General features: G+C 45.3%; 2 protein-coding genes across 4 annotated transcripts in view; one reads left to right on the top strand and one right to left on the bottom strand.

Moving 5' to 3' along the window:
* NCAPD3 (non-SMC condensin II complex subunit D3) overlaps positions 1 to 2,833 on the bottom strand; it is a 64,984-nt gene extending 62,151 nt beyond the window's left edge. For 2 of the 3 annotated variants that reach the window (XM_053900237.1, XM_053900238.1), the window contains exons 1-2: positions 2,674 to 2,833; positions 396 to 550 (exon numbers count right to left, since the gene is read on the bottom strand). In XM_053900237.1, coding sequence (XP_053756212.1) covers positions 396 to 550; positions 2,674 to 2,737 — 219 coding nt within the window. In that variant the 5' untranslated portion in view covers positions 2,738 to 2,833. The remainder of the gene's footprint in view (positions 1 to 395; positions 551 to 2,673) is intronic. The other variant, XM_053900239.1, reaches the window with a different exon arrangement.
* Positions 2,834 to 3,899: 1,066 nt separating this feature from the next.
* Positions 3,900 to 26,058, top strand: VPS26B (VPS26 retromer complex component B). The gene is made up of 6 exons (XM_019421464.2): positions 3,900 to 4,124; positions 12,916 to 13,072; positions 18,352 to 18,516; positions 21,342 to 21,517; positions 23,145 to 23,287; positions 23,699 to 26,058. The coding sequence occupies exons 1-6, from the start codon at positions 3,902 to 3,904 to the stop codon at positions 23,843 to 23,845; spliced, it is 1,011 nt and encodes a 336-aa protein (XP_019277009.1). The 5' UTR covers positions 3,900 to 3,901; the 3' UTR covers positions 23,846 to 26,058.
* The last annotated feature ends 214 nt before the right edge of the window (positions 26,059 to 26,272 follow it).

Below are 26,272 nucleotides of genomic sequence, written 5' to 3'. Positions count from 1 at the left end.
ACTTGTCCTGTCCTCTTCTCTTCCTCCCTGACCTCATGCATTGTTGCACTTCATCCATCACCTTGACTCAGAATTGAGAGGACTCTATCTATTTTATTAAATCTTCACTTCTTTCCTAGTCTTCCAATTCACATTTCCAGTGACCCATTACATCTCTCTAAGAATTTCCTAACAGAATCTCGCATTTCAAAGCCTAAATCTGAATTTCCCCACTTGACTTAGCTATTAGCTACTAGGATTTTCTAACAGATGAACCACATTCTTTATGCTATTCTTACCATACTCCTTATGAACTGTATACTAAAAAGGCTAAGCTTCAGATTAGATTAGACTTTCATCTTCCACTTCTAACACCTAAAGATGGCTGGTTCGATTTTTTTTTTTTTTTTTTTTACCTCTGTAGATCCATGTTCTTCAGTAGCAAAGGGAAAAACACTTTCATATAGTTTTATAAATGCATTCAATCCAGACTCTATGATTTCTGCTTCTATGCTGGGATCCAAAGGTTCGGTCTCTGTAAAATCCAGTTCCCACACTGTGTCCACCCATTCTAGTGGGAAAATGCAATGAAATCAATAGTTTTTCTATCACAAGTAAAACACCAATCATTTTAGACACCAGGCACGTTCAAAAACAAAAAAGGAACTAGTCATAATTCACCAGAATTATACAATAGAAGTGTAGCATAATTAAACGAAAGCAGAAAAGGTTAAAACATCTTTTTTAAATCAGAACTGACAGCTGCTAAAAGATTGGTCATCTTCTGAAATTATCAAGAAGGAACACACATTTTAGATATGACAGCCTTATGGAATGACACATCAAAACACTAATGATATGGCTACCCCATAAGTTCATTCTGGAGACAGAGAGGTTAATAAAAGAATGCCTCAGATGTCCCTGTGTGAACTCTTGCAATCAAGTTAATAAACCCAAATAAAGCATATAAGCACAAAGGGGCATGTGAAACAACTGACGGTTTACCACAATTTAATTATTCATTCACTCTTTCCTAATCATTCTCCTAACAAATACGGTCTTCTTCCTAAAAACATTCTATCTTTTCCTGTCTCTTTCTTTCATATATTCTCCCATTTATTTTATATGCATATTTTTAAACATATACCAGTATTTTTACTTCATTTCTGGATTACACCTACCCAAGTCTCAATGAAAAAAGAAAAGATCTGGTGTCAGGAAATAAAAAAATTCAGGGGAGCCTTGGTGGCTCAGTCAGTTGAGTGTCCAACTCAGGTCATGATCTCACAGTTCGTGAGTCTGAGTACATCAGGCTGCTCACTGCTGTCAGCACAAAACCTGCTTTGGATCCTCTGTGCCCCTCTCTCTCTACCCCTTCCCTGTACTCTCTCTCTCAAAAAAATTTTTTTTTCAATAAATGATAGCTACTATTATTATTTTTACGATGGATCAGTGTTAAAACAGTAACAGGTATGTAAAACACTACACAGCATAACAGAAAATATTATGGGAGAGGTGGGAAGGATGACAGAGGTGGGAAGAATGATTCTGCTTCAATTGGACCTAAATGTGGGAGTTTACCAGGGAAAGAAATGCAAAAAAAAATGCATCCCAGACAGAGGGAACTAAGAGAAAGAAAGTATAACCTGTTTAAAAATGAACAAAATAGTTATAGCACTCAGTCTTCGTGTGAAGGGGGAGAGTCATTATTAGTATTCAGCAGTTACTATGTGCCAGGTATTAAATTAATCTTCACAAAACTGTGAGGTGGATATTATTTTAATCCTCATTTGACATGTAAGGAAACTAAGGCTTAGCAAGGTTAAGCGTCTTGCCCAGTGATACAGAGATCGTAAGCTATGGAACCAATCCCACCCACTATTTTGACTCAAAAGGTTAAGCTCTTAGAAAAGAACACTGCAGTGAATGGTGAAAGCTCTTACAGGGTATGCCAAAGATTTGGTATTTATTTAACAAATAGAAGGGTAACATTAAAGGTTTAAAGACCTGACAGGGTGACGATGGTGTTTTCAAAAGTGACCCCAGAAGAGATGCGGGGAATGGGCTGGAAGAGTTAGCATGAGAAAGCTGCTTGGATAATTCAATTGCATAGGTTGCCCATAATAAGGGCTTGCTGATGGACAGCAGCATCAGGAAAAGGAGCAAGGAGAGACATCTCTGAGGGGAGGACAACCGGTGGTTGTAAGCATGAAAGATGAAGGAAGAATGTTATGACTCCCAGGTTTGTGGATTGGCTGCTACCATTAGCTGGCTTCAGGAATCCCAGTTTCACGCATGTGACGTTTGAGGTGCCTGTGAGACATCCATTTAAACCAACGAACATGAACTTCAGGAAGTAAGTCTGAACGAAGAAATAGATTTGCTATGTAAAACCACAAAAATGGATGAGGCTGTCGGTGAAGATTTGCAGAATAAGCAAGGCCGAGAAAACATGCAAAAGAACTAAAAGACCAGACAATATAAGCCCCCCCCCCTTTTTTTTTTCGTTCCTTTACTAGGTTGAGCCCCTATTCAAGAGCTGGCTCGCCAATGCCCTAGAGTGCACAGACCTGGAGATCCCAGAGTCTGCCAAGAGGAGGGCCCCACCCCCACCCCAAGCCCGGGCAGAGGAGCACCGCGGTGGCAAAGCACCACAGTTCGGCCTCCCCGAGACTCACGGCCTCGTTTTCTCACCAGGGCTGAGATCCAACGGGCACCAGGGCTGCAGGCCACTCCCAAGGCCCGGCAGCGCCACCATTATCTCCCAAGAACCGGCTAGCCACCACGGTGGTCAACTTTCAAAGCTCGCTCCCGCGCGCGCTCCAAGACGTTCCTGCGGACCAATCACAACGTGGTGGAATTTCCCACCGACTAATCATAGCGCTCAGCCGTTTCCACTCTATTAACCAATGAACAAGGTCTTCTACCGCATGCGCAAAGAATGGGGCGGATAAGGGACTGTAGATTGAACCAAGGTTCCACGGGGTGACTTTTTAGGTTTCCCTTTAAGTTAGGGGGCGGGGGCCAATAATTAAGTTAAAGCTTAATAGAGTTTTTCTCGCCTTATATTTTTTGATGGGACGACTCTTTAAAGAGAATTTAAGACAGGAACCTTCGTGTATTAAATGTCACCTTTGCCCCCCATCAAGCGACATTTCCCGTGAGTGTCAAAGGGCTACCTTTACCCTGTCAGACAGCGATCGAACGTTGTATATATTCGAATGTGGATGGTAGCCTAACGTTTATCGAACTAAAACAATAAAGGAAAACAAACAAACAAAAAAGCACTCAGAAAGTGTATCTGCAGTTCTTTTAATTCTACGGGATGTCTGGCCCCAAATTCTGGCAAAACGCCGTAACTGCCATGTCAACTAAGGGAAAGGCCGGCCGCCCTTTCTACCACTGCACATGCGCAGTGAGCACACCTTCCGGCAGCCGGGTGGTGAAAGCTACAGAGGCGGAGGCGAGCGCATGCGCGAGGTGTCTTCAGCGCGTCCGGGCTGGAGACTGCGCCCCCCTCTGCACCTCCGCCCGAAGCTGCCGAAGCACCTCGGTGCGTTGCACCTCCAGAGGCCAGGGCTGGCTATCTGTGCTGCTCAGCCCCGCACCCCACCCGGTGGGCGGCTGTGGCCACGCACGCCAGGGATCTGCACTGCCCCCCTCCAATTGCATTGACCGCCCTCGCCCCTCACTGCCGCCGGCGGCTCGGGCTCACTGGACACTGGCGAGCAGCGGTGCACTGGTACCCTGGGCGCTGCAGACGGCCCTCCCCCCTCCCCGTGGAGTCGGGAGTAGTGCAGTCGCCCGCCGTCTGGCAGCGGAGCTGGGTCCCGCGTCCAGCCCTCCGGCCTTTGCTTAGGGCCCCTGATCCGCAAAGAGGAGCGGTCTTACCGAGGCCGGCCCGGCCCAGCCCGGCGGTGAGATGAGCTTCTTCGGCTTCGGGCAGAGCGTGGAGGTGGAAATCTTGCTGAATGATGCGGAGAGTAGGAAGCGGGCCGAGCACAAGACGGAGGATGGGAAGAAGGAGAAATATTTCCTCTTCTACGACGGAGAGACGGTCTCCGGGAAGGTGAGCCTCGCACTCAAGAACCCCAACAAGCGGCTGGAGCACCAGGGCATCAAGATCGAGTTCATCGGGCAGATCGGTGAGTGGGCACCCGGGCCTTCCTCACCGGCCGCGTACGCCGGCCCAGAGCGCCGACTTGGAGGCGGGGGGAGCGGGGTGGTTCGGGGCCCAGCTCCGATGAGGCCTGTGGGAGTCTCTTGTCCACTGCAGTCTGAGGCCCGCCCGCCGGCGACAGCCCCTGCGTTGCCGGCTTCCCTGCCAAAAGTGACAGCGCACCGCGAGGGCGGTGGGGGTGGCTGAGGAAGACAGGGAGCCTCCCCGCCGAGAGCCTCATTGTTGTGGGTACCTTGCCCTGAGATACTCTAGTTGTCCCTTCAGACTGCCGCTCAGCTTTGCTTCCTGCCTCCAGGATTTCCGAGTGAGACGCTCTCCTGCCATAGCCTGCAGGTGGGTTTGTTAGGGGGATACCTTGATCCAGTACTGCTTTTACCATTGTCTGGACATCCACAGCTGTCAGATCCAAGTTAAGTTGGTCCTCTGTGCCTCACTAAGTTCACTCCCATCCACCCGCTTTTCCTTTTAGATGTGGAGATGGAGAGGGCTCCCCACCCTTCTCCTGTCTCACCGTAGCTCTGATCCCCTCTGTTAGAGATAGAAAAAAGTTATCTCAAAGCTAAGGAAGGGTGTTTTGAGAAAACAGCTCTGCAGTCTTCAGTCTTTCTGTCTACTTAGCTAGTGTTTCTAAGATTTATTAGAATGCTAGTTTTCAGTTGACGAATTTTCTTCTTACAAAGAAATGATCCTTCTAAGTCCAAAATTAAATGATCGGGGCGCCTGGGTGGCTCAGTCGGTTAAGTGACCAACATTGGCTCAGGTCATGATCTCATGGTTCACGAGTTTAACCCCAGCATCAGACTCTGGTTGCTAACAGCTCAGAGCCTGGAGCCCGCTTCAATTCTGTCTCCCTCTCTCTCTGCCCCTTCCCCACTCGTTCTCTGTTTCTCTCTCCTTCAAAAAAAAAAAAAAAAAAAAAAAAAAAAGATCATAATTTCTCGATGCTCTAACAGTCTTCAACCATGATTATTAATAATTAAAACTAGACTTTAAAAGGCGAGGTAACAATATAGAAGATTTGGGAGCTGCCAGTGAAGGTGGGGTTGTCTCTAATGCTAAGACTATTTGAAGTCTTGTGTTTTTAAAAACTCTCAGGTACTTCTGAAATGCATGGTCTGTGTCATTAGGTCAGGAGTAGATTCACAGCAAATACTCCTGTGGGCTGAAAAAAACTTCTATCAAAGGGTTCATACCTTATAACACACTCTGCATGTATAACCCTGTTCTTAAGGACTTCCTGAGAAAGCTCGTCAAATACTTTCTCTCACATCCTGAGAGTTCAACAAAGAATCTGTTCTCCCTGTTTTACAGAGGCAGAAAACACTGGCACAGTAGGAGGAATCCTAAGAAAAAGAGTCTATGTGGATAGTGCTCTGGCTGAAGTATTTGCCTCTGGTATTTAAGAAAATGAAATCAGGTCAAATACTGTCTCTTTACATAGGAAACTTTTTTGTTATTTTAAATCCAGAATATGAGTGGCCTTTTATGTAGCTGAAGGGGGCTTGAGAGTGAATTTTATACCCTTTGTTTTCCTGCCTCTAGCTTGGATAGTGTTTCTCAACAGTAGTACTGTTGACATTTTGGGCCTGATAATTCTTTGTTGTCACATGACATTTAGCAGGATATTTACCCTGGCTTCAACCCACCAGATACCAGAAACACCCCTAAAAGGCACCCACAGAGATGTCTTGAGATATTGCCTTATGTCCCGTGGAGAGTAAAAAGCACACCTAGTAAAGGACCACTAGGTATATAGGGTGAATCCAAAGCATTTTATGCTAAGCATATTGTATGAGATAGTTGAGAAGTCCTTGCCTACTGAGCATCTGTATTTTCAAGTAGTTTTAAAGCTACTGCATGGATTCTTTGGCTCTGTAATACAAGTGTAAACAGGCACACTCTGTGTCTTATACCATCACTACAGGTGATGATACCTCATCAATACGTGAAAGATGATCAGAATGTCCCCCACCCAGCAGTGTGACATGAGCTGTTCTTGGGGAACGGGGACAAGGCCTCCCTCTAGTTCAAGTGAAAGGAAGTTGCAGAAGCTGCTTGCTGGGCCTGCCCTGCCTGGTGTTTTGTCTAACTCCTTGAATCCCAGGACAGCAGCCCTGCCAGGTTTTCTACCAACCTTTTATCTTTCCTTGATAACTCTTCCCAAGCCTCTGAGCACTGTGGGCAGTGTTAACCCTGTGACTTTGAGGAAGCTGTGTCCCTCTCTGGGCCTCAGCTTTCTCACCTGTAAGGCAGCAATAACAGTCAGCTTGTGAGAATAATGTTGAGCTGTCAAGGGATTCTTCTTCAGGCAGAGTATGATCTATTTTTGTTGACAGTCTACTGACCTCAGGGCACCAGAGCGAGGCTAGTGAGTAACTTTGCCGAGGTTGTGGTCCCGTGGTTTTCTCCTTCATTGCATCTTTGACTATGAATGAACTGGGTGGAGCTTTGGTGGAGTTCCTTGGTCTGGCTCTATGAGTGACATACAGTATAGATTTTACTGTACTGGAGTAAGAAAGTTGATATCATTGTGCTCTGTTCACCTTCCTTGTTGATTTCCATTTTAATTCAAAAGCATTCTTGTAAACCATAGTCTCTTGGGTTTGTTTCTTTCTTTTTTCCTTCTCTCCTTCCTTTCTTACAGGGAACAGTTCCACAGCTTGAAAATCAAGTGCTTTACATAATTAACCTTTTTATCTTTATGATTAATTTCTTTTTTCTCCTGATGAAAATATATTTGTCCCACCTGTGTATTCATTTGAATGACAGCCTGGTACATGATTAAGGGTCAAGCAGACAGTGTGACTTAAATTAGATGGGGCTCAGTTTATAATAGCACAGTCTTTGCTAGGGTCTTGTGAAGACCAGAGATAATATACGTGATGTGCAGGTCTTGGCACACATCATAGGTACGCAGTAAAAGGGAGTTAAGATGATCATTGTCATTTTCTCTTGACTCATCAAGAAGTTTCCAGGCACTAGACCTTTAACACATGTCACCTTGCAGTCACCCTGATTTCTGTGCAGACCATCCATAAGAAATGTTTGGACCAGGTTTGCGTCCCCTTTGGTCTGCTTGTTTGTCTCCCCCCCATTGCCTTCCACTGTTTTCCGAAAGGTGTGTTAGTGCAAGTAAAAACCTATGAGAGGGACTCTACACAGAGTCTTTGTTGAGACAGCTATTTGGCCTTCTGTTGCATTGGACCTCTTTGGACCCCATTCCTCATAGTTGCCCAGACCCTACTTAGAAAAGCTGCTATCTCAGTCTTGATTTTGGAGGTCCTACCTCCAAAAGGAAGAGGGTAACTTTTGTTTCTTGTCCCTTCTCTATAACTTGCTCTGGCAGTCTCATCCGCACTCGTATATTCTGATGATTCCCAACCTCTTTCTTTGTCCTGACCTGAACTCTACTGAGTTCCATGCCTGTGTTTCCAACTGCCTGCTAGGCACTGCCACCTGGATACCCCATAGGTCCCTCTGAAACACATCCAAAACAAAACCCCTTTCTTTCTGTGCTCCAGCCTCAGCCCTGCTTCTTGTCCTGTTTGCTCCACTGTGACCTATGTCACCTGTGTCCATTCAGCCTCAAAAATCTGGAAGCCATCTTAGACTAACTCCTCCCACATGCCCAGCTGGTATTCCAACAACTCTCTGATACGTCCCTATTCTGTGGTTCCTCTCCATGCCAATGCTACTGCCTTTTGTAACTCTTTTGACAGCCCCCTCCTAACTGGCCTTCCTGCCTTTGCCTTCCTCATCTTTCAGTTCATTCTTGTCTTTTAGTTCAGTAAGAATGAACTTTCTAAAAGGCAGTTCTGACATTGTCAGTCCCCTCCTTAAAATTCTGCTCATCAACTTTCTATTGGTTGAAGGGCAAAAGTGTACCCAGCTCCTTCCTGAGTGGCCCTGCCTTTCTGTCCAGGCTCATCTCTCCCTTACCTTTCATCCTCACCCTTGTAACTTCCTTAAAATATGTTTCTTTTAGAATCTTGGCATCTTCCCTTTGTGAACATCTTTCTGCAAGGTATGACCTTCTTCCCAGGCTCATACTCATTCCGAAAGCCCCCAGCAAACATGATATCCAGATGACTTAAGCCTTTCTTCCACTGTTCTTCTACAGGCCTTCCTCACTGAAAACCAGTGCGGTAGCTAATCTCTAGTCTCAGTGGCTAGCACAAAGTAGGTGCTCAATAAATAATTGCTAATGGTACATGGTCAGATCTAGGAATCAAAGGCTGTGGTCCAGATTTTTTTCTTCCAACTCCTCCTAGATAAACCAGAGTTACTTGAATGAAGGAAAGGGAGAGTGCAGATTTGCTTTGCTGCTTACTGTTAGGAGACAGGGTTTCCTGCTGGTGCTGGTGGCTGAGGCATTGGTGAGCTAGGTGTGGCCCTTACTCCAGGCCACTGAGAACTAAGATGACTTACCCACTGACAGTCACCCATGCACAGCATCTTCACTGAGGGAACTAGGTACAGAAACATTAAAGCGGGTGTCAGTTTGCTTGCTTTTGCATGTTTCTTTGATCAAATTTTCTTATTCCAAGTTGAGGCAGGTTTCTCCCTGAGTATAAGAAAATACGAGTTGTGATCCACTCAGTCCTACACCAACTGCTTGGATGTTGCACTTTGAATGGTGCCCCCTGAGAGTATAAGAAGGTCTTATTTATTCACCTGTGTTGTATATGTTTTCTGTTACTTTCAGTAAGTTTTTGAGACATATTGGGTTTCTTCTTGCACCTAGTATACTTTTTCCAGTGGCTTGGTCTGTTGTAACAAAACCAACAAATGTGTGGTGAAGGCATCTCCCATGTCACTGTGACAGCTAATGGCCTACTTTTTTTTTTTTTTATGTTATGAAACATTTATTTATTTATTTATTTATTTTAATGTGAAATTTATTGTCAAATTGGTTTCCATATAACACCCAGTGCTCCTCCCAACAGGTGCCCTACATTTTTAGAAGAATGCAGTGTGGTATATAAGGAGCATAGAGGGAAGTTTTTTAATTGTTAAGAGAGACCATTTTTTCCGCTGCACTCATTTGGGGGGACTCTAACGCAGGACATAAGGCAGAGCTGGACCACCTTGGAGACTAATGGGGTTAAATAAACCAAAGGTAACTAGAAGGTCAAAATTACAAGGGAGAACAGACATGATTACTCCTGTCTTCCAAAGCCAAATAAACAATATTTGGATTTTTTAAAAAAGTTTTTAAAATTAATGCCACTGGATGGATCTGAACCCATCAGTACTAGTCAAGTGTATACTTCTAAAAACTCCAGAGGCTTTCTGTATTTTTATTCATTAACCCATGAAAAGCTAAGTAAAAGGCAATTGAGATTAAATGGATTGATTCTAGCCTAGTAGTGAGTTGTTGCAGGGCTTAGAGAGCCCTGGAGAGCTGTATCTTGCTGGGGATGGGGAGCCTGGGGCTGTTACTGCTCCAGTGTCTGGGAGATCTGGGTGGGTGTGGCCAGCGTGAATCTTGACTGGATTGCCAGTCAGCAAACAGTGGCTGGGAAAATCAGGATGAAGACAAGGCTCTTTGGAAGTCTTTTTGCCCTTGCTGACTTAACTTTCTTCTAAGACCTGCGTGAAGCTTGGACCAGACGTGGTTCCAGCCCTGTAGCAGGTCTCAGGTCATCTCTAATGGTGACCCTGTGATGCAAAGCTGGCTCAATTTCCTTCCAAAGTGGCAAATTCACTCCTTATCCGTTGGTGGCAAGTTTCATCATGAAAACATCCCAACTACAAAAGTTACTTCCTCCTATTGGACTGAGAAAGACAATCAAGACAGGGAAGTTACCACAACAAAAAACATGGCCAGTTCCTACTTATAGCTTGAGATGGCTTGTTGCTGAGGGCTTTGGAGTTTGGAGAGAACTAGAGATGAATTGTCACTGCATCTTTGAAATAGATACAGGCCATTTATAGTCTCTTGACAGCCTAAACCTCTTGCTAAAACAGCATTGGGATTTCTGTTCTAATTTATGTGAGAGAAAACCAGACTTTGTGGCAAATAGTGAAGTATGGCTGCTATTTCTGCCCCTTTGCACCACAATGTTTGCAAAAGCATTGCAAATGGCTTATAAATTATAAATTAAAAAGTACAGTCCAGCCCCACTCAGACTACACACTGGCCACTGTTCCATGACAATTAATGTAGGAGCTAGTATTAACATGTGTCCAGGGAGAAAAGCACTAAGGAGAATGTGACACTATGCAGGGAAAGACCTCTCTTACCAAAGGTGGCCACAGCCAGGTGCCCTTGCTGGGTCAGGCAGAATGTTGCTAGGATCCCCAGATGCTGGCAGTCTGCATGTTCTCTGAACGCTCTCAGGTCCTTCTCTTTTCTGTTTCTCATGTTGCCTTTGGGCTCTGTGATCACAGTTGTCTATTTTTCCATCCTTCTCTTTCCATCCTTTTCTTGACTCTGGGATTTCTCATTTAAAGATCATGGATACTAGGGCTCTGCCTTGCCTGCTTCTGTACCCTGAAACTATGGGCAGAGTCCAGTGCTTGGGAGCTAAGACACCAGGTCCCCCAGTTAAGGGGTCAGTTCCCACGTAGGCTCCAGGACCATCAACAAGGACTTGTATAGCAGCAGATCCAGGAGAGTAAGTGAAGGAGCCCTTGTCACCGAGGCTCTTCCCACCTACTCACTGCACTTCCTTGCATTTATTGGCGGGGGGGGGGGGGGGGGGGGGGGGGGGGGCGGCACAGTTCTTGGATTTTAAAACTAGCAATGGATTGCTCACCTTTCCCTGTCCTTTCCCTTATTATTTGTAAGTGTCATCTCCCATTTAGTGACTTTGTGGAGTATTACTCACCACCCAGAATGCTACTTGCTACTGATTCCATTTAGTGTTTGGAAGAGAGAATGGATTGTTTGTAATATAAAATGGATCAAAGTGTAACTACATAGGAAGTCAGCAGCAAGATGTAATCACAGAATACAATGTAAATTAATACAGAAGTGGCACTAGTTTGGGATTAACCATGCTGCTGCCACCTTCCTGAGTTGCATAAATCTTAATGACAGAGCCCACTTTGCTTTAGAATGCTTCCTTGTCTGGGCGGTGGGTGGGGGAGGGGTGGAAGGCTTCTCATGGAATAGGTTTGTCAGAACCAGCTCCTCGGGCAGCAAGGGGTTGATTTTGCACTCAGACTGAAAGCACTGCTTGAAGCCATTTTCTCTTTCTGGGCATGGTTCTCCCCTGGGGCAGGGCTGGACACTGCATTTCTTGGGCCCAAAGTTTCAGTCCTGATCAGGGCTTACATCTTGTGCTGTCTGAGGCTGACCTGAGCAAATGCATCTCTGCCCCACTGCCCTGATGCTCTGGTTCTGAGAGAGATTACCTGCTGTGCTCTGGAGATATGGGAGCTGGTTTGGTAGGCGGTTGTCCCAGACACTCCCCTCCATGGACCTGTTTCTTTATCCCCAAGCAGCCAATAGCAGAAGGAGTGAGTGTACTCTACCTGACCATGTTCCCAGTTGGTCTACCCTATCACAGTTTGCAGCCTCACATAGGACCGGAGCCCAAAAATGCTTGAGATGTGGTACCTTGACTGTAATGTGGCCATGTATATTCATAGTCAGTATTAAGTGTCCCCTCTGCACAGCCACGTACTGAGGAGGTGCCAGGAACCTGGGGATATAGGCCTTATCTCTAAAGACCATGCATATAGAGTATCCTCAAATAGCAAAGTACAAATAGGTACAAAATAATATAGGATAAATTGATAACATGAACTTAGAATTAAGACTCGAATGCCAGAACTATTTCTAGAGGAGGATGAATTTAGAGCAGTGCTGCTTCTCAAAGTGTGGTCCCTGGAGGACCAGCAGTACTAGCATCCCCTGAGGGCTTGTTAGAAATGCAGATTCTTGGGCCTCACCCCAGACACTAGAAGTGAGTCTGAGCAATCTGGTTTTAACAAACTCTCTAAGTGATTTTGGCAGTCCCTGAAGTAGAGGAACCCCTGATTAAGATGGAGGGAATAACATTAAAACTTCTGCGTCAAATTGGCCACATGGATTCCCTTGAGGGATAGTAGCAGCCAGCAGCTAATATGTTTTGAGTGTTTACTATCTATTGGGTACTATTCTGAGTCCTTTACCTGCATTACTTCCTCTAATTCTTATAGAACCTTACGAAGTGGGTTATGTTATTACTCCCATTGTACCAGGTCATAAAAACAGATTCATTCTAGCAGGAGATCTCTAATCTCAGCTTTGCAGCCAACTCTGCAATTCTAAGCCAATCATTTAACCATGCTATGTCTCAGTTTCCTTCTCTGTTAAATGGGTGACAAGGCCTGTCCTAGATACTTCAGAAGATTATTACAAGGAAGATAGGATTAAATAACTATGAATATGCTTTCAAAAGTTAGAAATAGTTTTAGAAATGTTTTTAAAACAGTGTGGTGTTTTTGTTACCGGTTCCCCTGATATATCTCTTAAAGTACCAGCCTGATGTGCTAGAGCAGGGTTATATTGGGTTTTTACTGTGCCACAGAATTTCTCTATATAAAACCGAGTGTTTGGAAAGTGGGGAGGGAAGGAGACCAGTATATGGAGAATGCAGTGCAAGAGCGGGATTAGGAAAAGAAAAGGAGTCAAAAACAAGGCTGGGGGAAGTTTGTTTTGGAGAGAGGTCTCTCAGAAGCGGGGGTCCTGCAGCCTGGGATCCCCCTTGTTAAGCCCTGTGTAGCTTGGGGTCCGGTTGTAGAGGCTGACGCTCTCTCTCCAGAGCTCTACTACGACCGTGGGAACCACCATGAGTTTGTGTCCCTGGTGAAGGATTTGGCCCGGCCCGGAGAAATTAGCCAATCACAGGCCTTCGACTTTGAATTCACCCACGTGGAGAAGCCCTATGAGTCATACACAGGCCAGAATGTGAAGCTCCGGTAAGTTGTAAAGTTGTGTCTGCTGTTTCCCCACCTTGTCCCTGCTGTTTCCCCACCTCACCTCTGAAGCTGTCTACATTTGAGTCTTTTTATATAGGTATTGAGAAGGAAGAGAACTGAGAGCAGTGGCATGCTGGTAAATGTTTAACAATGGACTCTCTGGGAGGAGAAGCCCTAGTTTATAGCATTTGTCAGTTTCTGTCATGTAAATATTCCTACCGTGGCCAATTTTAAGCTCCCAACCTGAGGTGCCTGATTACAGAGTTGGGGAGAGATGTACGGTAATCACCTTTACATAGCATTACTGTCAGACACTAGATGTTAATTCCCCTAAGAGCAGACAAAATCGGTAAACTGTAGCAAGATTATTAAGAAACAATGAGTTTTGAGTATGTATTACCTTTGTTTTTAATAGAATCCATTTAAGTTTAGATAATTTAGGTTTTTTTAATTTATGTTTATTTTTGAGAGAGAGAGAGAGGGAGAGGGAGAGGGAGAGAGAGGGAGGGAGGGAGGGAAGAGCAAAGAGAGAGGGAGACACAGAATCCAAAGCAGGCTCCAGGCTCTGAGCTGTCAGCACAGAGCCCAATATGGGGCTCAAACTCACAGACCACAAGATCATGACCTGAGCCGAGTCAGATGCCCAATTGACTGAGCCACCCAGGCACCCCAAGTTTAGATAATGTTTAAAAATTGCTATGTCTAACAACCAGTTTATAAAATTCCTGAAAACTGAATAGTCAGCTTTCATACACTGGGATGAGCTGTATCCCAGCACACCATGGGCTGCACATCAGGACCTGCGAATCCTCGGTCCAGCTCTGCCACACAGCAGCAGTGGGATTCTGAGCTCTTGCTTGAAAAGTAGGTAATAGATTTGGATTCTAGTTCTAGGTCTGTCCTCCACCTTTTGGGGTGACGGGAGAATAAAACATAATACAGATTTTCAAAAAATTTAATAAACACAATTTAAGTACATGGGACTGTTTTTATTCTTCTGGTTTCTGAGGATAGGGACTGATTCCAGGGGCCTCTTGGGTAAAAAAAAAAAAAAAATCCAGGGGGTGCCTGGGTGGCTCAGTTGGTTAAGCATCTAACTTCAGCTCAGGTCATGATCTCATGGTCCGTGGGTTTGAGCCCCACATTGGGGCTCTGTGCTGACAGCTCAGAGCTTGGAGCCTGTTTCAGATTCTGTGTCTCCCTTTCTCTCTGCCCCTCTCCTGCTCACCCTCTGTCTCTCTCTCTCTCTCTTTCTCAAAAATAAACATTAAAAAAAATTTAAAAAAAAATTTAAAAATCCAGAGCAGCTCTAGACTCTTGGATGTAACTTGAGATTATGTGAAGTTACTGGGACAAAGCCAACTTCCTCCATCACTCTGGACACCTGGCTCCAGGTTTAATGCCACCTTAAGATCAGCTCATCTTTATCACCTCAAGGCCTGGTTTTCGGATGGTGCGGACTACAGGAAGACCTTTCCTCTCCTTCTGTCTCCCTGGTCTCCCCTCTTCCGTCAGAAGAGTGATTGTAGGCTCTTCTTTTTCAATCTTTGCAGAGAGGTCTAAACACTGACGTTACCCAAACTAAAGACAGTGTTTCCTAATTGCATTCAGAAAAGGCTACAACAGGGAGGACTGTCTAGTTGTCACCTAAACTTGCCTGTGGGACTTACTATTATTTAATTTAATATTTTCAGTGGATTGCTCTTAAATGTTTTTAAGTCAGAAATAAAGATGTTGAAAAGAATAGTGATACTTCAGAATATGAAAAATAGGATTACCATATGATCCAGGAATTCCATTCATGGGTACACACCCAAAAGAAGTGAAAGCAAGGGCTCAAACATCAGTGTACACCCACACTCATAGGAGATTGTTCACAATAGCCAGGTGGACCAACGTAAGTTCCATCAGCAGATAAATGGATACACATACAGTGGAATATTATTCAGCTCTAAAAAAGGAAGAAAATCCTGTCATATGCTACATGGATGAACCTTGAAAACCTTATGCTAAGTGAAATCAGCCAGCATAAAAAGACAAATACTGTATGATTTCACAACAATGTGAATGTGCTTAATGCCACTGAAGTATGATTAAAATGTTAAATTTTGTTGTATATATTGTAGGGGAGGAAAAGGGTTTTTTCCCTTTGTCGATCTTAGGTCGACTGGCTAAGGCTCTGCAAATCAGACTGACAGAAGATAGGCTAGCAAGAGAAAGGCAGACCAGTTGATTCACATGTGCATTGTGCATACACACAGCGATTGGTCATGAAATGGAGTCGTTAGAACTCGGAGCTTACATGAGCATCTTAACAGAATAATAATTTCACAGAGAAATGACGAAACAAAGGAAAGGGGCTTTGAGCTTTTAGGGGCAACAAATTCTGGGAAGGTAAATATATGGGGGAAACAAATGGAAAGTAAGAGTTTGTTTAGTAAGATTTGTTATGTAGATTTCTCTAGTGCAGTCGCTGGGCTGATAACAGTTGTCTCTGATGATTAAGAATGTTCTGCTCTTCCTCCTAGAGAGTGGGGAGGGCAGAGAGTTTTTCTTGTGTCTGCTTCTTGTTGCTCTATATAATCCTTATACCAGAGTGGCATATTTTGGAGTGGCATACTCTAAATCCCTTCTGTATTTTACCACACACATGCACACACAAAATGAATAAAAGAGAAAAAAGTGTTGCTGTCCAATTAGATGAAGACTTCAGGATTCATGTTGAGAGAGGAGGTCAAGAAGAGAAAATCAGTTGAGGGCAGTTTATAAATTTCAGTTCCAGATTAAGGGCTTTTATCTTATCAGGCAGAGGGAAAACATGAAAAGATCATTCTGGACTTCTCTTTCTTTATATTTGGTTGAGGGAGTGGTTCTTTTGGACAATTAGTTTAAAGTCAACCCACACTATTTGATGAATGGGTGGAGTGCAGAGACAAAATTGTTAGAAGGCTAGTATGAGGTCCTTCCTAAGCATCTTACCTTAGTAGACACAATGGGACCAGGCAGAAAATGAGGAATTTAATAGATATCAATAGAATTGACCAGTGAGTGGAGATGCAAACATATGGCTATCAGGAAGAAGAGATGATTTATATTTTAAATGATTCATCCAATTTTAAAGCCTGCAGCACTGGCAGAATGTGTGAAAGTTCACTAGACAGTTGGAAATGCAAGCCTGGCACTCAGGACAGAGAAATGCACTGTTGGGAGTCCTCTGCTCAGGGGTAAAAGCTGGTACATTTTTCAAGAAGGAGAGCTGAGGGAGAAGAGCCCAGGCAGGATCTATTGGGGCATTTGGTGGGGGGATAAGAGGGTGGGGCGGGGAGAGAAGCAGGGTAAAGCCCTCTTGTGGAACTATAGAAAGAGCATTTCAAGGAAGAGGAGGAAGTATTATACACTCCAGTGTAGAAACAAGCTAAAAGAAAAGATCGCTGGATTTAGAAACTAGGGGGCCATGTGTTACCTTCAGGAGGGCAGTTTCTGGTGGTGGAGACAGAAGCCAGGGGTGAGTAGTAGTGACTGGAAAGAAGCTGCAGTAGTTAGAACAGGACCCCTCAGTGACAGCTGTTCCAGAACGGTCAAGAGTGTAAGACCTGGAATGTTGGGGGATTGATGAGTTTGGGACTTTGTATAAATTCAAAGAAGGAGGACTTTATTGGAGAGAGATTCAATATGTTGAGAAAATTGGAAAACTTGAAGAGTGAAAATACCAGACAGTGGTTCTCTACCAAGGTTCCTGTATTAGAATCACCTGGGTGGTTTTAAAAAATGTTGATGCCTATGTCCCTCTGCAGAGCAGTTACATGTCAGCTCTGCCTGGGCATCAGGATTTTGGAAGCTGCTCCCCCACCAGGGTGATTATAATGTGCACCCAGAGTGAAAGTCATTCTGCCTGATGGAGGAGGAGAAAGGTCTTGAGAGACCCAGGTGCCGTTGGAAGGAGGAAAGAATGGGCAAAGATACAGATGCACATTTAAGCCCTAAGTTAGAAACAGCACAAAGCAGAGAAGGGAGACAATTAGAAATCTTGACTTGGAAGGCCTTCCTCTTAGTAGAGTAAAAGCTGTGAATCCCACAGAGAGGGGGAAAGGAGGCTTGAAAGCCTGAACAATTAGAAAAGGGTTAGGGACAAATAAGTCTTGGGGAATGTGGCAGAAGTTACTGAGATGAATAAAAGGATTGCCAAGCATCAGTCAGGGCCACACAGAGGAGAGTAGCCTAAATGTGCAGTCGATCTGGTTAGCAGCTTTCTCCAGGAACAGTTGACAGTGATGCAGATTATCTAAGTTTTATTTAGAAGAAGATATTAAAAGGGTATTCCTCCATTCACTGGGTATTAGCACAAAGTAAGTCCAGGGGACACGGCTGCACTAGGGTGGCTGACTGGAGAGGTCAGGCTTGGCTTACTAAGCCCTTCAGGGGCCGTGTCTCTCTGTTCTTCCCTACTTGTCTCCTACTGCAGCAACACCTCCCCAAGGATGCACAGTTCGGCCAGAGACTCTCTTTGTTCAGGACCTCTCCCACCTCTGCTGCTTTACTTTTAAGGTCTGCTCTGCCTGAGTGCCCTTTTCTCTCTCTCTAGCACTTGATTCCTCTATCTGATTTAGCACTTGCTCTGTGTTCTAATTTTTCTGTTTGTTGACCCACCCTCCCCTGTGGACCGTGAGCTTCCCATGAGACTATATCTTATTCATCCTGTGCCAAACAATAAACGTTTGCTGAATGAAGAGCTGACTTACTTTCTCCATTCCCTATTTCTCCCATTTAACTCGAGAGACTTGGAAAATGCTTATTGATTGAATATTGTTAAGTAAACAGGCATGCAAATAGAAGAGTGTAAGACAAATCCCTGTGCCTGAAGAGCCACGAGTTAGTTGAAGAAGTAAAACCCATACACAAATATACATGGTAGGCAGTAGTAAGGAGCATGAAAGGCATAGGATAACTTGCTATAGGCATATAAAACAGAAACCATTTTTATTTAGGGCAGTGTTCTCAGCTCAGAGGATGGGCTTGAAAAGGGATTTGAGGGAAGGTCTTTGAACTCCCTGGAGCTACAGTTACAAAATTTCATGTTATAAGTGCATGTTAATTTTTGTTTGTTTTGTTTGTTTGTTTGTTTTTCCGGGAGAAGGGTCCACTGAGGTAAATTCTCAAAGGAATACAAAACCCCAAAGGTGAACCACCGTAAGGGCTTTTCTCCAGTGGCCCTGTTTGGTGAGTAAATAAAGGCAGCATCTAGAAACCAGAAGTGTTCACCATACGTCTATCTCCTATAGGTATTTCCTTCGAGCCACCATCAGCCGCCGTCTCAATGATGTTGTCAAAGAGATGGACATTGTAGTTCATACACTCAGCACATATCCAGAGCTGAACTCTTCCATCAAGATGGAGGTTGGGATTGAGGACTGCCTGCACATTGAGTTTGAGTATAATAAATCCAAGTAAGTATCTGGGGCCTCATGGTTGTGAACTATTGAGGGAGGTTAATAAGATAGTACTTAATGAGAATGCAAGCTGGTGGAGTCCTGGCCTTGGCTGGCTTGAAGTGACGTGTTCACTGACATGGTACCATAAATATATGTGCCAGGCTGGTGAAAGGTAGATAGAGTAGGAAATCAAACTTCATTCTACTTAAACTAAACTGTTTGCAATTAAAAAGGTACATTTAAGTCAAATACCCCGCATTGTCTTTCAGAGTCAAGCTAGACAAACTTTAAGGTTGTTTTGGATCCAGGTACAGCTCTTGCCTTCTACTGATGACCACGAAGCATCTCAGAATACCATTCCTGTTATCATTTGTGTGTGTCTTTACAGATCAATGTGAAGAAACCAAACACTGACCACAGTTTGTTGCTTCCTCCTGAGCTTAAATGAATTGTAGCAAAGAACACCTTTTTATAAAGGTCTTTAAATTTTAGCTGGCAACTTGGGAAGCCATGTCTATTTTAAACTGTGTTTGCTGTCTGAACATGAAACTATTTAAGCGCTTATAAATCACAAAACTTACTGACACTTCAAAAATGTACCACAGACATCTTTCTTTTCAGTATAATACATTCCTGAAAACGTTTGAAAATCAAACATGCAAAGTAAAAGTGTATTCTATTCAGAGAGAGCTAAAAAAAGAAATTAGAGTCTCTAACTAGGGTTCTCACTAGGGAGACCCTCACATCAGACCCACTGTTTTCAAGAGCAACAGGGTTGTCAGGGGGAGGCAGGGGGGTGTTGTGGAGCCAATTGGCTCTCCTGTGAAGGGAGAGGAACAGGGCTTTTTAAAAAACTAGCAACATACATGCTTCCTAGAACAGGGGTGAGGGAAAGGCATATTTTTTCCCCTGCCCTCTGGCCTGGAATGACTTGTGACCCAGAACGGGCCCTGCTTGGCTGGTCCCACCTATGGAATGGGGTGGGGTGAGCTGGGAGGGGGTGTTGATCTGGGCCAGGCAGGGACACGTAAGGAAACAGCCTTCTTCCCCTTTCTCCTCACAGTCTCAGGGCTCTTTGAGCCTTCTGGAAACGAGCCACCAAAAGTGCATGCCCACCAGTGCTCCAGCCACCTGGTAAAAGGGGTAGTTGGCAGGCAGTGCTACCTTGTGGAGCTCAAAATAGCTGTCAGTCAGCAATATGTTCAGGACCAAGCATGGTATGTGAAAGGCACTTCAGAAAGTTTATTTCATAACATCAAGAACTGGGTGTTCAAACCTGTCCTGCCCTCTCAGCAGGCTGTGCTGTGCAAAAGCAGACAGTCTAATGGAGAGCCTAATCCCATTCTGCCATTAAGGATTGCCCTTGGGGTAAGATTAGCAGGTAACACTTTTATGCCTCAGGTTTCTCACCTGAAAACTGGAGTCCTGGATCAGGATAATGGGTTTCAAACACATACAGAAAGGATGAAGTGAAAGAAGAGCCAGGAACCAGGGTTCTATGCCCTCCAAAGGAGTGAAACTTTTATGTTTTTCACATTTTAGTGCTTCCATGTAGGATTTCATTGAGAATAAAGGAATTTCCAGGGGCACCTGGGTAGCTCAGTTGGTTGAGAGTCCAGCTTCAGTTCAGGTCAGGATCTCAAGATTCATGGGTTCGAGCCCCATGTTGGGCTTTGTGCTGACAGCTCAGAGCCTGGAGCCTGCTTCAGATTCTGTGTCTCCCTCTCTCTCTTCCCCTCCCCCTCTCGTGCTCTATCTCTCTCTCTCTCAAAAATAAACATTAAAAAAGATTTAGAAGAAAAATGTTTAGTTTTTCAAAATTTGAAAACCCCTAGAATCTACGATCTCTCAGCATTCCTTCTAAAATGCTGGGAGTGGCCTACGTGCTGCTTTTGTAAGTGTTCTTAAGTTATCTACTGAGAGTGTCTGCAGTCTTCCCAGTTAGACTGTAAGCAGAAAGGCAGAATGAAATAGAGGGGAGAAGACAAGCCTAGAAATTAGGCACCTGGGCTTACACCCTGTGTCTGTCCCCTACTCAAATCTGGTGCAGGTTTGAACCAGGGGTTCAAGATAGGGGTTCTATCTTCTTTGAACTTTCTTTTCTTCACCTGTAATATAAGGAGGTTGAATTCTAAAGTCCCTGCCAATACTTACGTCCCATGATTCTGAGCTTCAGGTTTGAAGATTTTCCCCTCTGCCTGCATGTGTACACACAGACCACTGGTACTACAGACTGACTCAAAAGATTGAAAGGTCAGAAAGCATCGTGCAGCATGGCTGAATTCACAACAGCTCACAGAGCACACACCATGTCAACAGGGCCCAGAGAGAAGGTGCCCATGGAGCAGTACGCATGCCCTGGCCTGTCACATCCACAGCAGACGAAGCTGCTTGCTGCAGGCCACCAAGGCCCACTTCCCAAAAGACGTCTTGTGGAGTTCAGAGACAGAGAGCAAGACCTGATTCCTGTATTTGTGGGGCTGGACTCCCATACATCAGGACATTTGAGACAACACATACACAAATACACAAGGCATAAACAGAATTAAAGCACTGGGGAGATAGATCAGATGAGCATATAACATGCAGGAAAGATGTCCTGTGCTTACGTACGGAAGAATGGAAGGGATAGGGACTACTGTGATTCAAGTAAAGAGCATAGTGGGAAATCATTCTGCAGTGGCAGTTGTGGTGAAAATATGAGTGAGTGTGCACCATGACTCCCCATCTTTAGCCAGCCTGCATGGCGGCGCCCCTGTCCTAAAACCCAGAAGGCCTGGAAATGTGCACAGGTCAGCTGCTGTACACACATCTTGTTTTCTGTGCTTTCTCTTCCCCAGATACCACTTGAAAGATGTCATTGTAGGGAAGATCTACTTCCTGTTGGTGAGAATCAAAATCAAGCACATGGAGATAGATATCATCAAGCGGGAAACGACGGGCACAGGCCCCAATGTGTACCATGAAAACGACACGATAGCCAAGTATGAGATCATGGATGGGGCGCCCGTGAGAGGTGAGCATCTTTGCCCCCAAGCCCACAGCCACCTCCCCTGTTCTCCCAGGCCCAGCATGGAATTATGGAGGGGCCTGGGGTGGTTATACTGCTAAAGTAAGATTGCCTGTTCACCTATAATTTCTCATCTCTAATTGTTTACTGTGGATCCCAATAAAGAGGAAAAGAAGGGCTGGGTATGTGGAACTCCAAGCTCCTTCTCTACCTTCACCCAGAAGAGCTCCACCTTGGCCTTGTTTACACATTGAGCTTGTACTGGAGATTTCATCTTAAGAGTTATACGTCTTAAAAACAACAACAACAACAAAAGCTTGAAAAGTACTGGTTTAGCAGATAGTTTGCACATTTTACCTACTGACATTCTTTGCTACTAGGGAGCAAGATATTAATGCAGAATAATCACTTTTGTTCCTTAGTTCTAGCTCTTGTGAAATGACTCATTCTCTGAATTCATTCACCAAGTGCACATACTCCATCCAGCACTACCAGGTGCCACAGACCACACCGGGAACGGGACAGAAACAGTGAGCCTCCGCCCCACCCACCCCAGAGCTGACATTACATCTGGAGTGAATGGAGTTGCAAGCTTTGTTATTTGGGGAGTCTGTGATTATTTGGGAGTAGCAATCATTTATGTTCTTCTGGCCCTGCAGCCATTGATGATGAAGAATATATTTTTTCATTTAGAAGTGCTTGGTGATGCCAAGGTTTTATTCAGTTTATTCCTACATGTCTTCCATGTGGAAGGAGGGGACAATGACAGCTGATTCTTGGGCATCATCATTTTAGGTCCTTGCGGGGGTATAGGACTGAACTCTCCTGACTCTCTGCATGTTCCATTTTTTTCACCAGCTGTACAAGTAAACCCACTTGTCATTTCCCCTGAGAAATAAGACAAAACAGTAGATAATTAAAAGTGCATTTATATTTAGCTTAGACTACATTATAAGTTTGGCCTTTCTCAGTAGAATTACTGTCCTAATTTCATTTCTCTTAAATTAGGAAAGGCACAGTGTTAGAGCTGGAAGGGACCTAAAATATCATGTAGTCTGATTCCACAATTTTTCACATGAGAAAATTAGGGTCCAGAGAAAGCAATGGACTTACACAGAAGTCATACAACTTGTTAATGGAGAACTGGGACCAGAATGAGGATTTTCTCTTTTTCAGATCACTATACCACCCTGTTTATCCATCTTAGAGTGGGATGTGTTTTGCGGGGCATACACCATTTAGGTTGGAGGAAGGTGGCATTGAAATTGCTGACTGACATGATGAGTTAGCTGGGGCTTGGCAATCGGCCTGTTAAAACACAACAACTAGACACATTACATATAATCGAAAGATGCTTAGCAGTAGTATCCTGTGCTGTTCATACTCACTGGTCTCTATGTTGGAACAGTGAGAGAAGATGCAACAGGACCTGGAATCGAATTGCAGAGTCACGTTTTTGCTTCAGAAGATCACTGAGCCAGAGAATGCAACTTCCCAAAGGCTAGAAGCATTCCCTTGAGTGTGCCATGACACGCTCAGGTGGCGCCTCCCTTGCTGTGGGCAGAGAGTGACTTGGTGTAAGGTAGGGTGGGTCACTTTGCCCTTTGCTCTGACTTCTGCCTGGCCCTTCCAGGAGAGTCCATCCCGATCCGGCTCTTCCTGGCGGGCTACGAGCTCACCCCCACCATGCGGGACATCAACAAGAAGTTTTCCGTGCGCTATTACCTCAACCTGGTGCTGATAGACGAGGAGGAACGACGCTACTTCAAACAGCAGGTGAGGCCCAGGTACCTCCCTGAGACCCCTGGCTGCCCTAGAGCCAGCACAGAAAGGGTATCATCCCTGTGAAGATCAGGTTCCATTTCTGACGGATTAAGTGGAGTGGTATAGGGGAGAGAGACCCAGGTGCCACTTGTTGGTTCACTGAGAGGGAATCCCATGACAAGAATGAGGGTCCCTACTTGACACCTCAAGTTCGCTTTTGCAGGCCTAAGGCCAGTGACCACTCTGCCCTTCCTGCCCACACCAGAAGGAGCCCTGGGTGGTGTGGACAGTGGCTGTCTCTGGTGAGAGAGGAGCAGAGGAGGTTTTGCTAAGATTCCTGGGAGAAAGTTAGAGCCTCTGGGAACCCCACCCTCATGCCTCCCTCTCAAGATAACATGTCACCTCCTTCTCCCAATTCTGCAGGAAGTGGTGTTGTGGCGGAAGGGTGACATTGTACGGAAGAGCATGTCCCATCAGGCAGCCATCGCCTCACAGCGCTTCGAAGGCACAACCTCCCTGGGTGAGGTGCGGACCCCCAGCCAGCTGTCTGACAACAACAGCAGGCAGTAGGCCCCCAGGGCCAAGAAGCTGCTGGGCTTCCACCCAGCACCCCCGTCTACCAAACACCAGCGGCTGGGGGAGGGGAGGACGGTGTGATGTTCAACTGACCCGTTACTTGCAACCTGAAAACAAATCATGTTTTGACTTAAATTCTTTTTTTCTGAAGAACCTAAGGGGCTTGGGTTGGGAGGCAGTCTCCTTGAGATTCTGTGGCTGATGTGAGAACAGGGAGAGGTAGCATCCTGGTAGCTGGTCTCTCTGGGGAAAAGAGCCTTTTGTTGAGGCCTTCCATGGGGGGCTGCCTCACATCTTGCAGGGGAGCAAAGAGCAGGCATCCTTGGATCCTGGGTCTCTGAGCTTCCTGATACAGGAAGCATGTCCTGAGCATGTCCCTGGGATTCTGAACTGCCAGCGGGGCCAGGGGGTAGTCCTATCTTATTCTCCCCTCTGCTGTGTCTGAGGTAGTGGCCAAAGAAGCTGGTCCTTCCCCATCCTAAATGGCAGCAGGGAGACTCAAGATCGGGAAGCTACCTCTTTGGGAGTCTTGGATGTGGTGCTTTGACGTTTCCACAAGCCACCTCCTTTCTGGCCTTTCTCTCACTGCTGGGACCCAAGCACCTCCCTTCTCCATCTTCTACGGACTCTTGTCAGTAACGTCCTGGAACAGAAGCTTGTGGAAGGGCCTTTGGCTGTTGTCCCCTCACCTGTGAGAAATTCTGGGCACAGAGACACCTGGGGTTAGTGTCATGCATGGATGGCAGCAGTGTTGGATATAAGAGGCCAAGACAGAAGTATGGTGACTATGTGTGGTTGCAGTCTGCCTGCACCCCATGACTGCACTCTCCAGCCCTGAGGGCTGGGTGGCTCTAGGATACTGCTGTGTGCCACAGCAAGCCCAAATAAGGGCATGTGTTTCCTCTAAGAGATCCCGGGAAGGCCTTGATCTCTTTGCTTCCCTAAGAATGGATCCTCATCACTCCTTGCTCTCCCTTCATTTAATTTGTGGGAAGTAGGGCTTGTAAGTTTTGTTCTGTCACCCATGCCCCTTCATTCTCTGAGTTTCAGGAGGGAGAGGAGAGCCTCAGCAGAAGACTCTGCTACACAACTTCAGAATAATTCTGCTTGCCAAATTATGTCTTCACCTTCACCAGTTGGCTGACCAGACTTTAGGACCATTGATGTTTTTGTTTAAAAACATACAGAAACTCTTGTGGGTATTCTTGTTACATGAAAGGAAAGGGGACCTTCCCTCTGTTGCACTGTGCTCGGGCCTATTGGAGTAAAGGTGTTGACATCCTTTTCTGCCTCATCTGGAAATGACCTATTGGCCTTCCTTCCCTTCAGGCAGACCCCATTGGCCAATAAGTCCAATATCTGTGGGTCTGAGTTCTCTATAGTTTGGAAAGCAGGGGGTTTGGTTCCTTTGTCATCTTTTAGTGTGGAAAATGGGGACTCCTCTTTTCCTCAGAAATCAGTGTAGTCGTGGGCCTCTGACTGGGCAGGGCTCATGGGTCAGGACTGAGACTGGGGGGAGAAGACACTGGGATGACACTAGAGGTTGACTGGGGACAGCAGAACCACAGAAGGTAAGGTGGCTCCCCCCCATGCCGGACCCCGAGTTCAGGTGCGACGGACAATCTCATGGGAAGAGAATCACCCATCCAGCTGCCCCTGGATTATCAAGTTTGGAGTTTAAGGATATGGGGGAGGCAGATTGTGTGCTCCTTGCCTTTTCCAGATCATGAGATTAGGCTCTGGTGTGCCTCCCATAACAGCTGGTATTCTAACTAGAAAGTTCCTCTGCCTCCCAACTGATAACCCAAATTCATTTTCCAACTTTCATAACATCTTAAACTTTTTTTTCTGGGAGAACTAGAAGATAGAATTTGCTTTTATTCTCTCAGGAGCTGTGCACAAGCCAGGTCTTCTGTTTTCTCTCACTCTGCCCCCATTCTCTACTTCTCTATGTGACTGTGGAAGTGAGAGGAGGGACCGCCCCCTCCTTTAAAGGTCCCCATACCTGGGAGTGCATAGGTACTAAACCAAGCAGTGCAACTTGTAATTAAGCAGCTGCAGTGTTTACATGTTTCTTAATGTGTCGTCTTTTCAATGGCTGTATTTTAAAAAAAAAAAAAGAAGAAAAAAAAGAACACTTGTTTCAATTGTCTCTCTGATTAAAGGAAGCCCCTGTGGCTTGGAGGCATTGTGCCCATGGTCCACCAGGTTCTGTGGTTTCTTCTGTCTTATACTGTCTTATACTCACACAAAAGGGGAGACAGACACCCACCCTGATCCAACATGACACCTGCCCTCTCTGTGGCTGTGGCCCCTGGCGAACACTGATGTTTTATTCACACCCATTTTAGGTAAGCATATGCTGAGAAAGGAATCCCAGCTGTATTCTCACCTGGCAACCTGTGCTGATGTTGCTGGTGG

This window comes from Panthera pardus, unplaced genomic scaffold (assembly GCF_024362965.1).
Source record: "Panthera pardus isolate Hobbes unplaced genomic scaffold, ASM2436296v1 HiC_scaffold_12, whole genome shotgun sequence".
Lineage (NCBI taxonomy): Eukaryota > Metazoa > Chordata > Mammalia > Carnivora > Felidae > Panthera > Panthera pardus.
The sequence above is the reverse complement of the archived record's forward strand: the minus strand, read 5'-3'. Positions and strand labels throughout refer to the sequence as shown.

Coding starts and splice junctions, on each gene's coding strand:
- VPS26B (XM_019421464.2), top strand. CDS start 3,902: ATGAGCTTCTTCGGCTTCGGGCAGAGCGTGGAGGTGGAAATCTTGCTG. Junction 18,517..21,341: donor TTTGAGTATAATAAATCCAA/GTAAGTATCTGG, acceptor TCTCTTCCCCAG/ATACCACTTGAAAGATGTCA. Junction 23,288..23,698: donor GACGCTACTTCAAACAGCAG/GTGAGGCCCAGG, acceptor CCAATTCTGCAG/GAAGTGGTGTTGTGGCGGAA.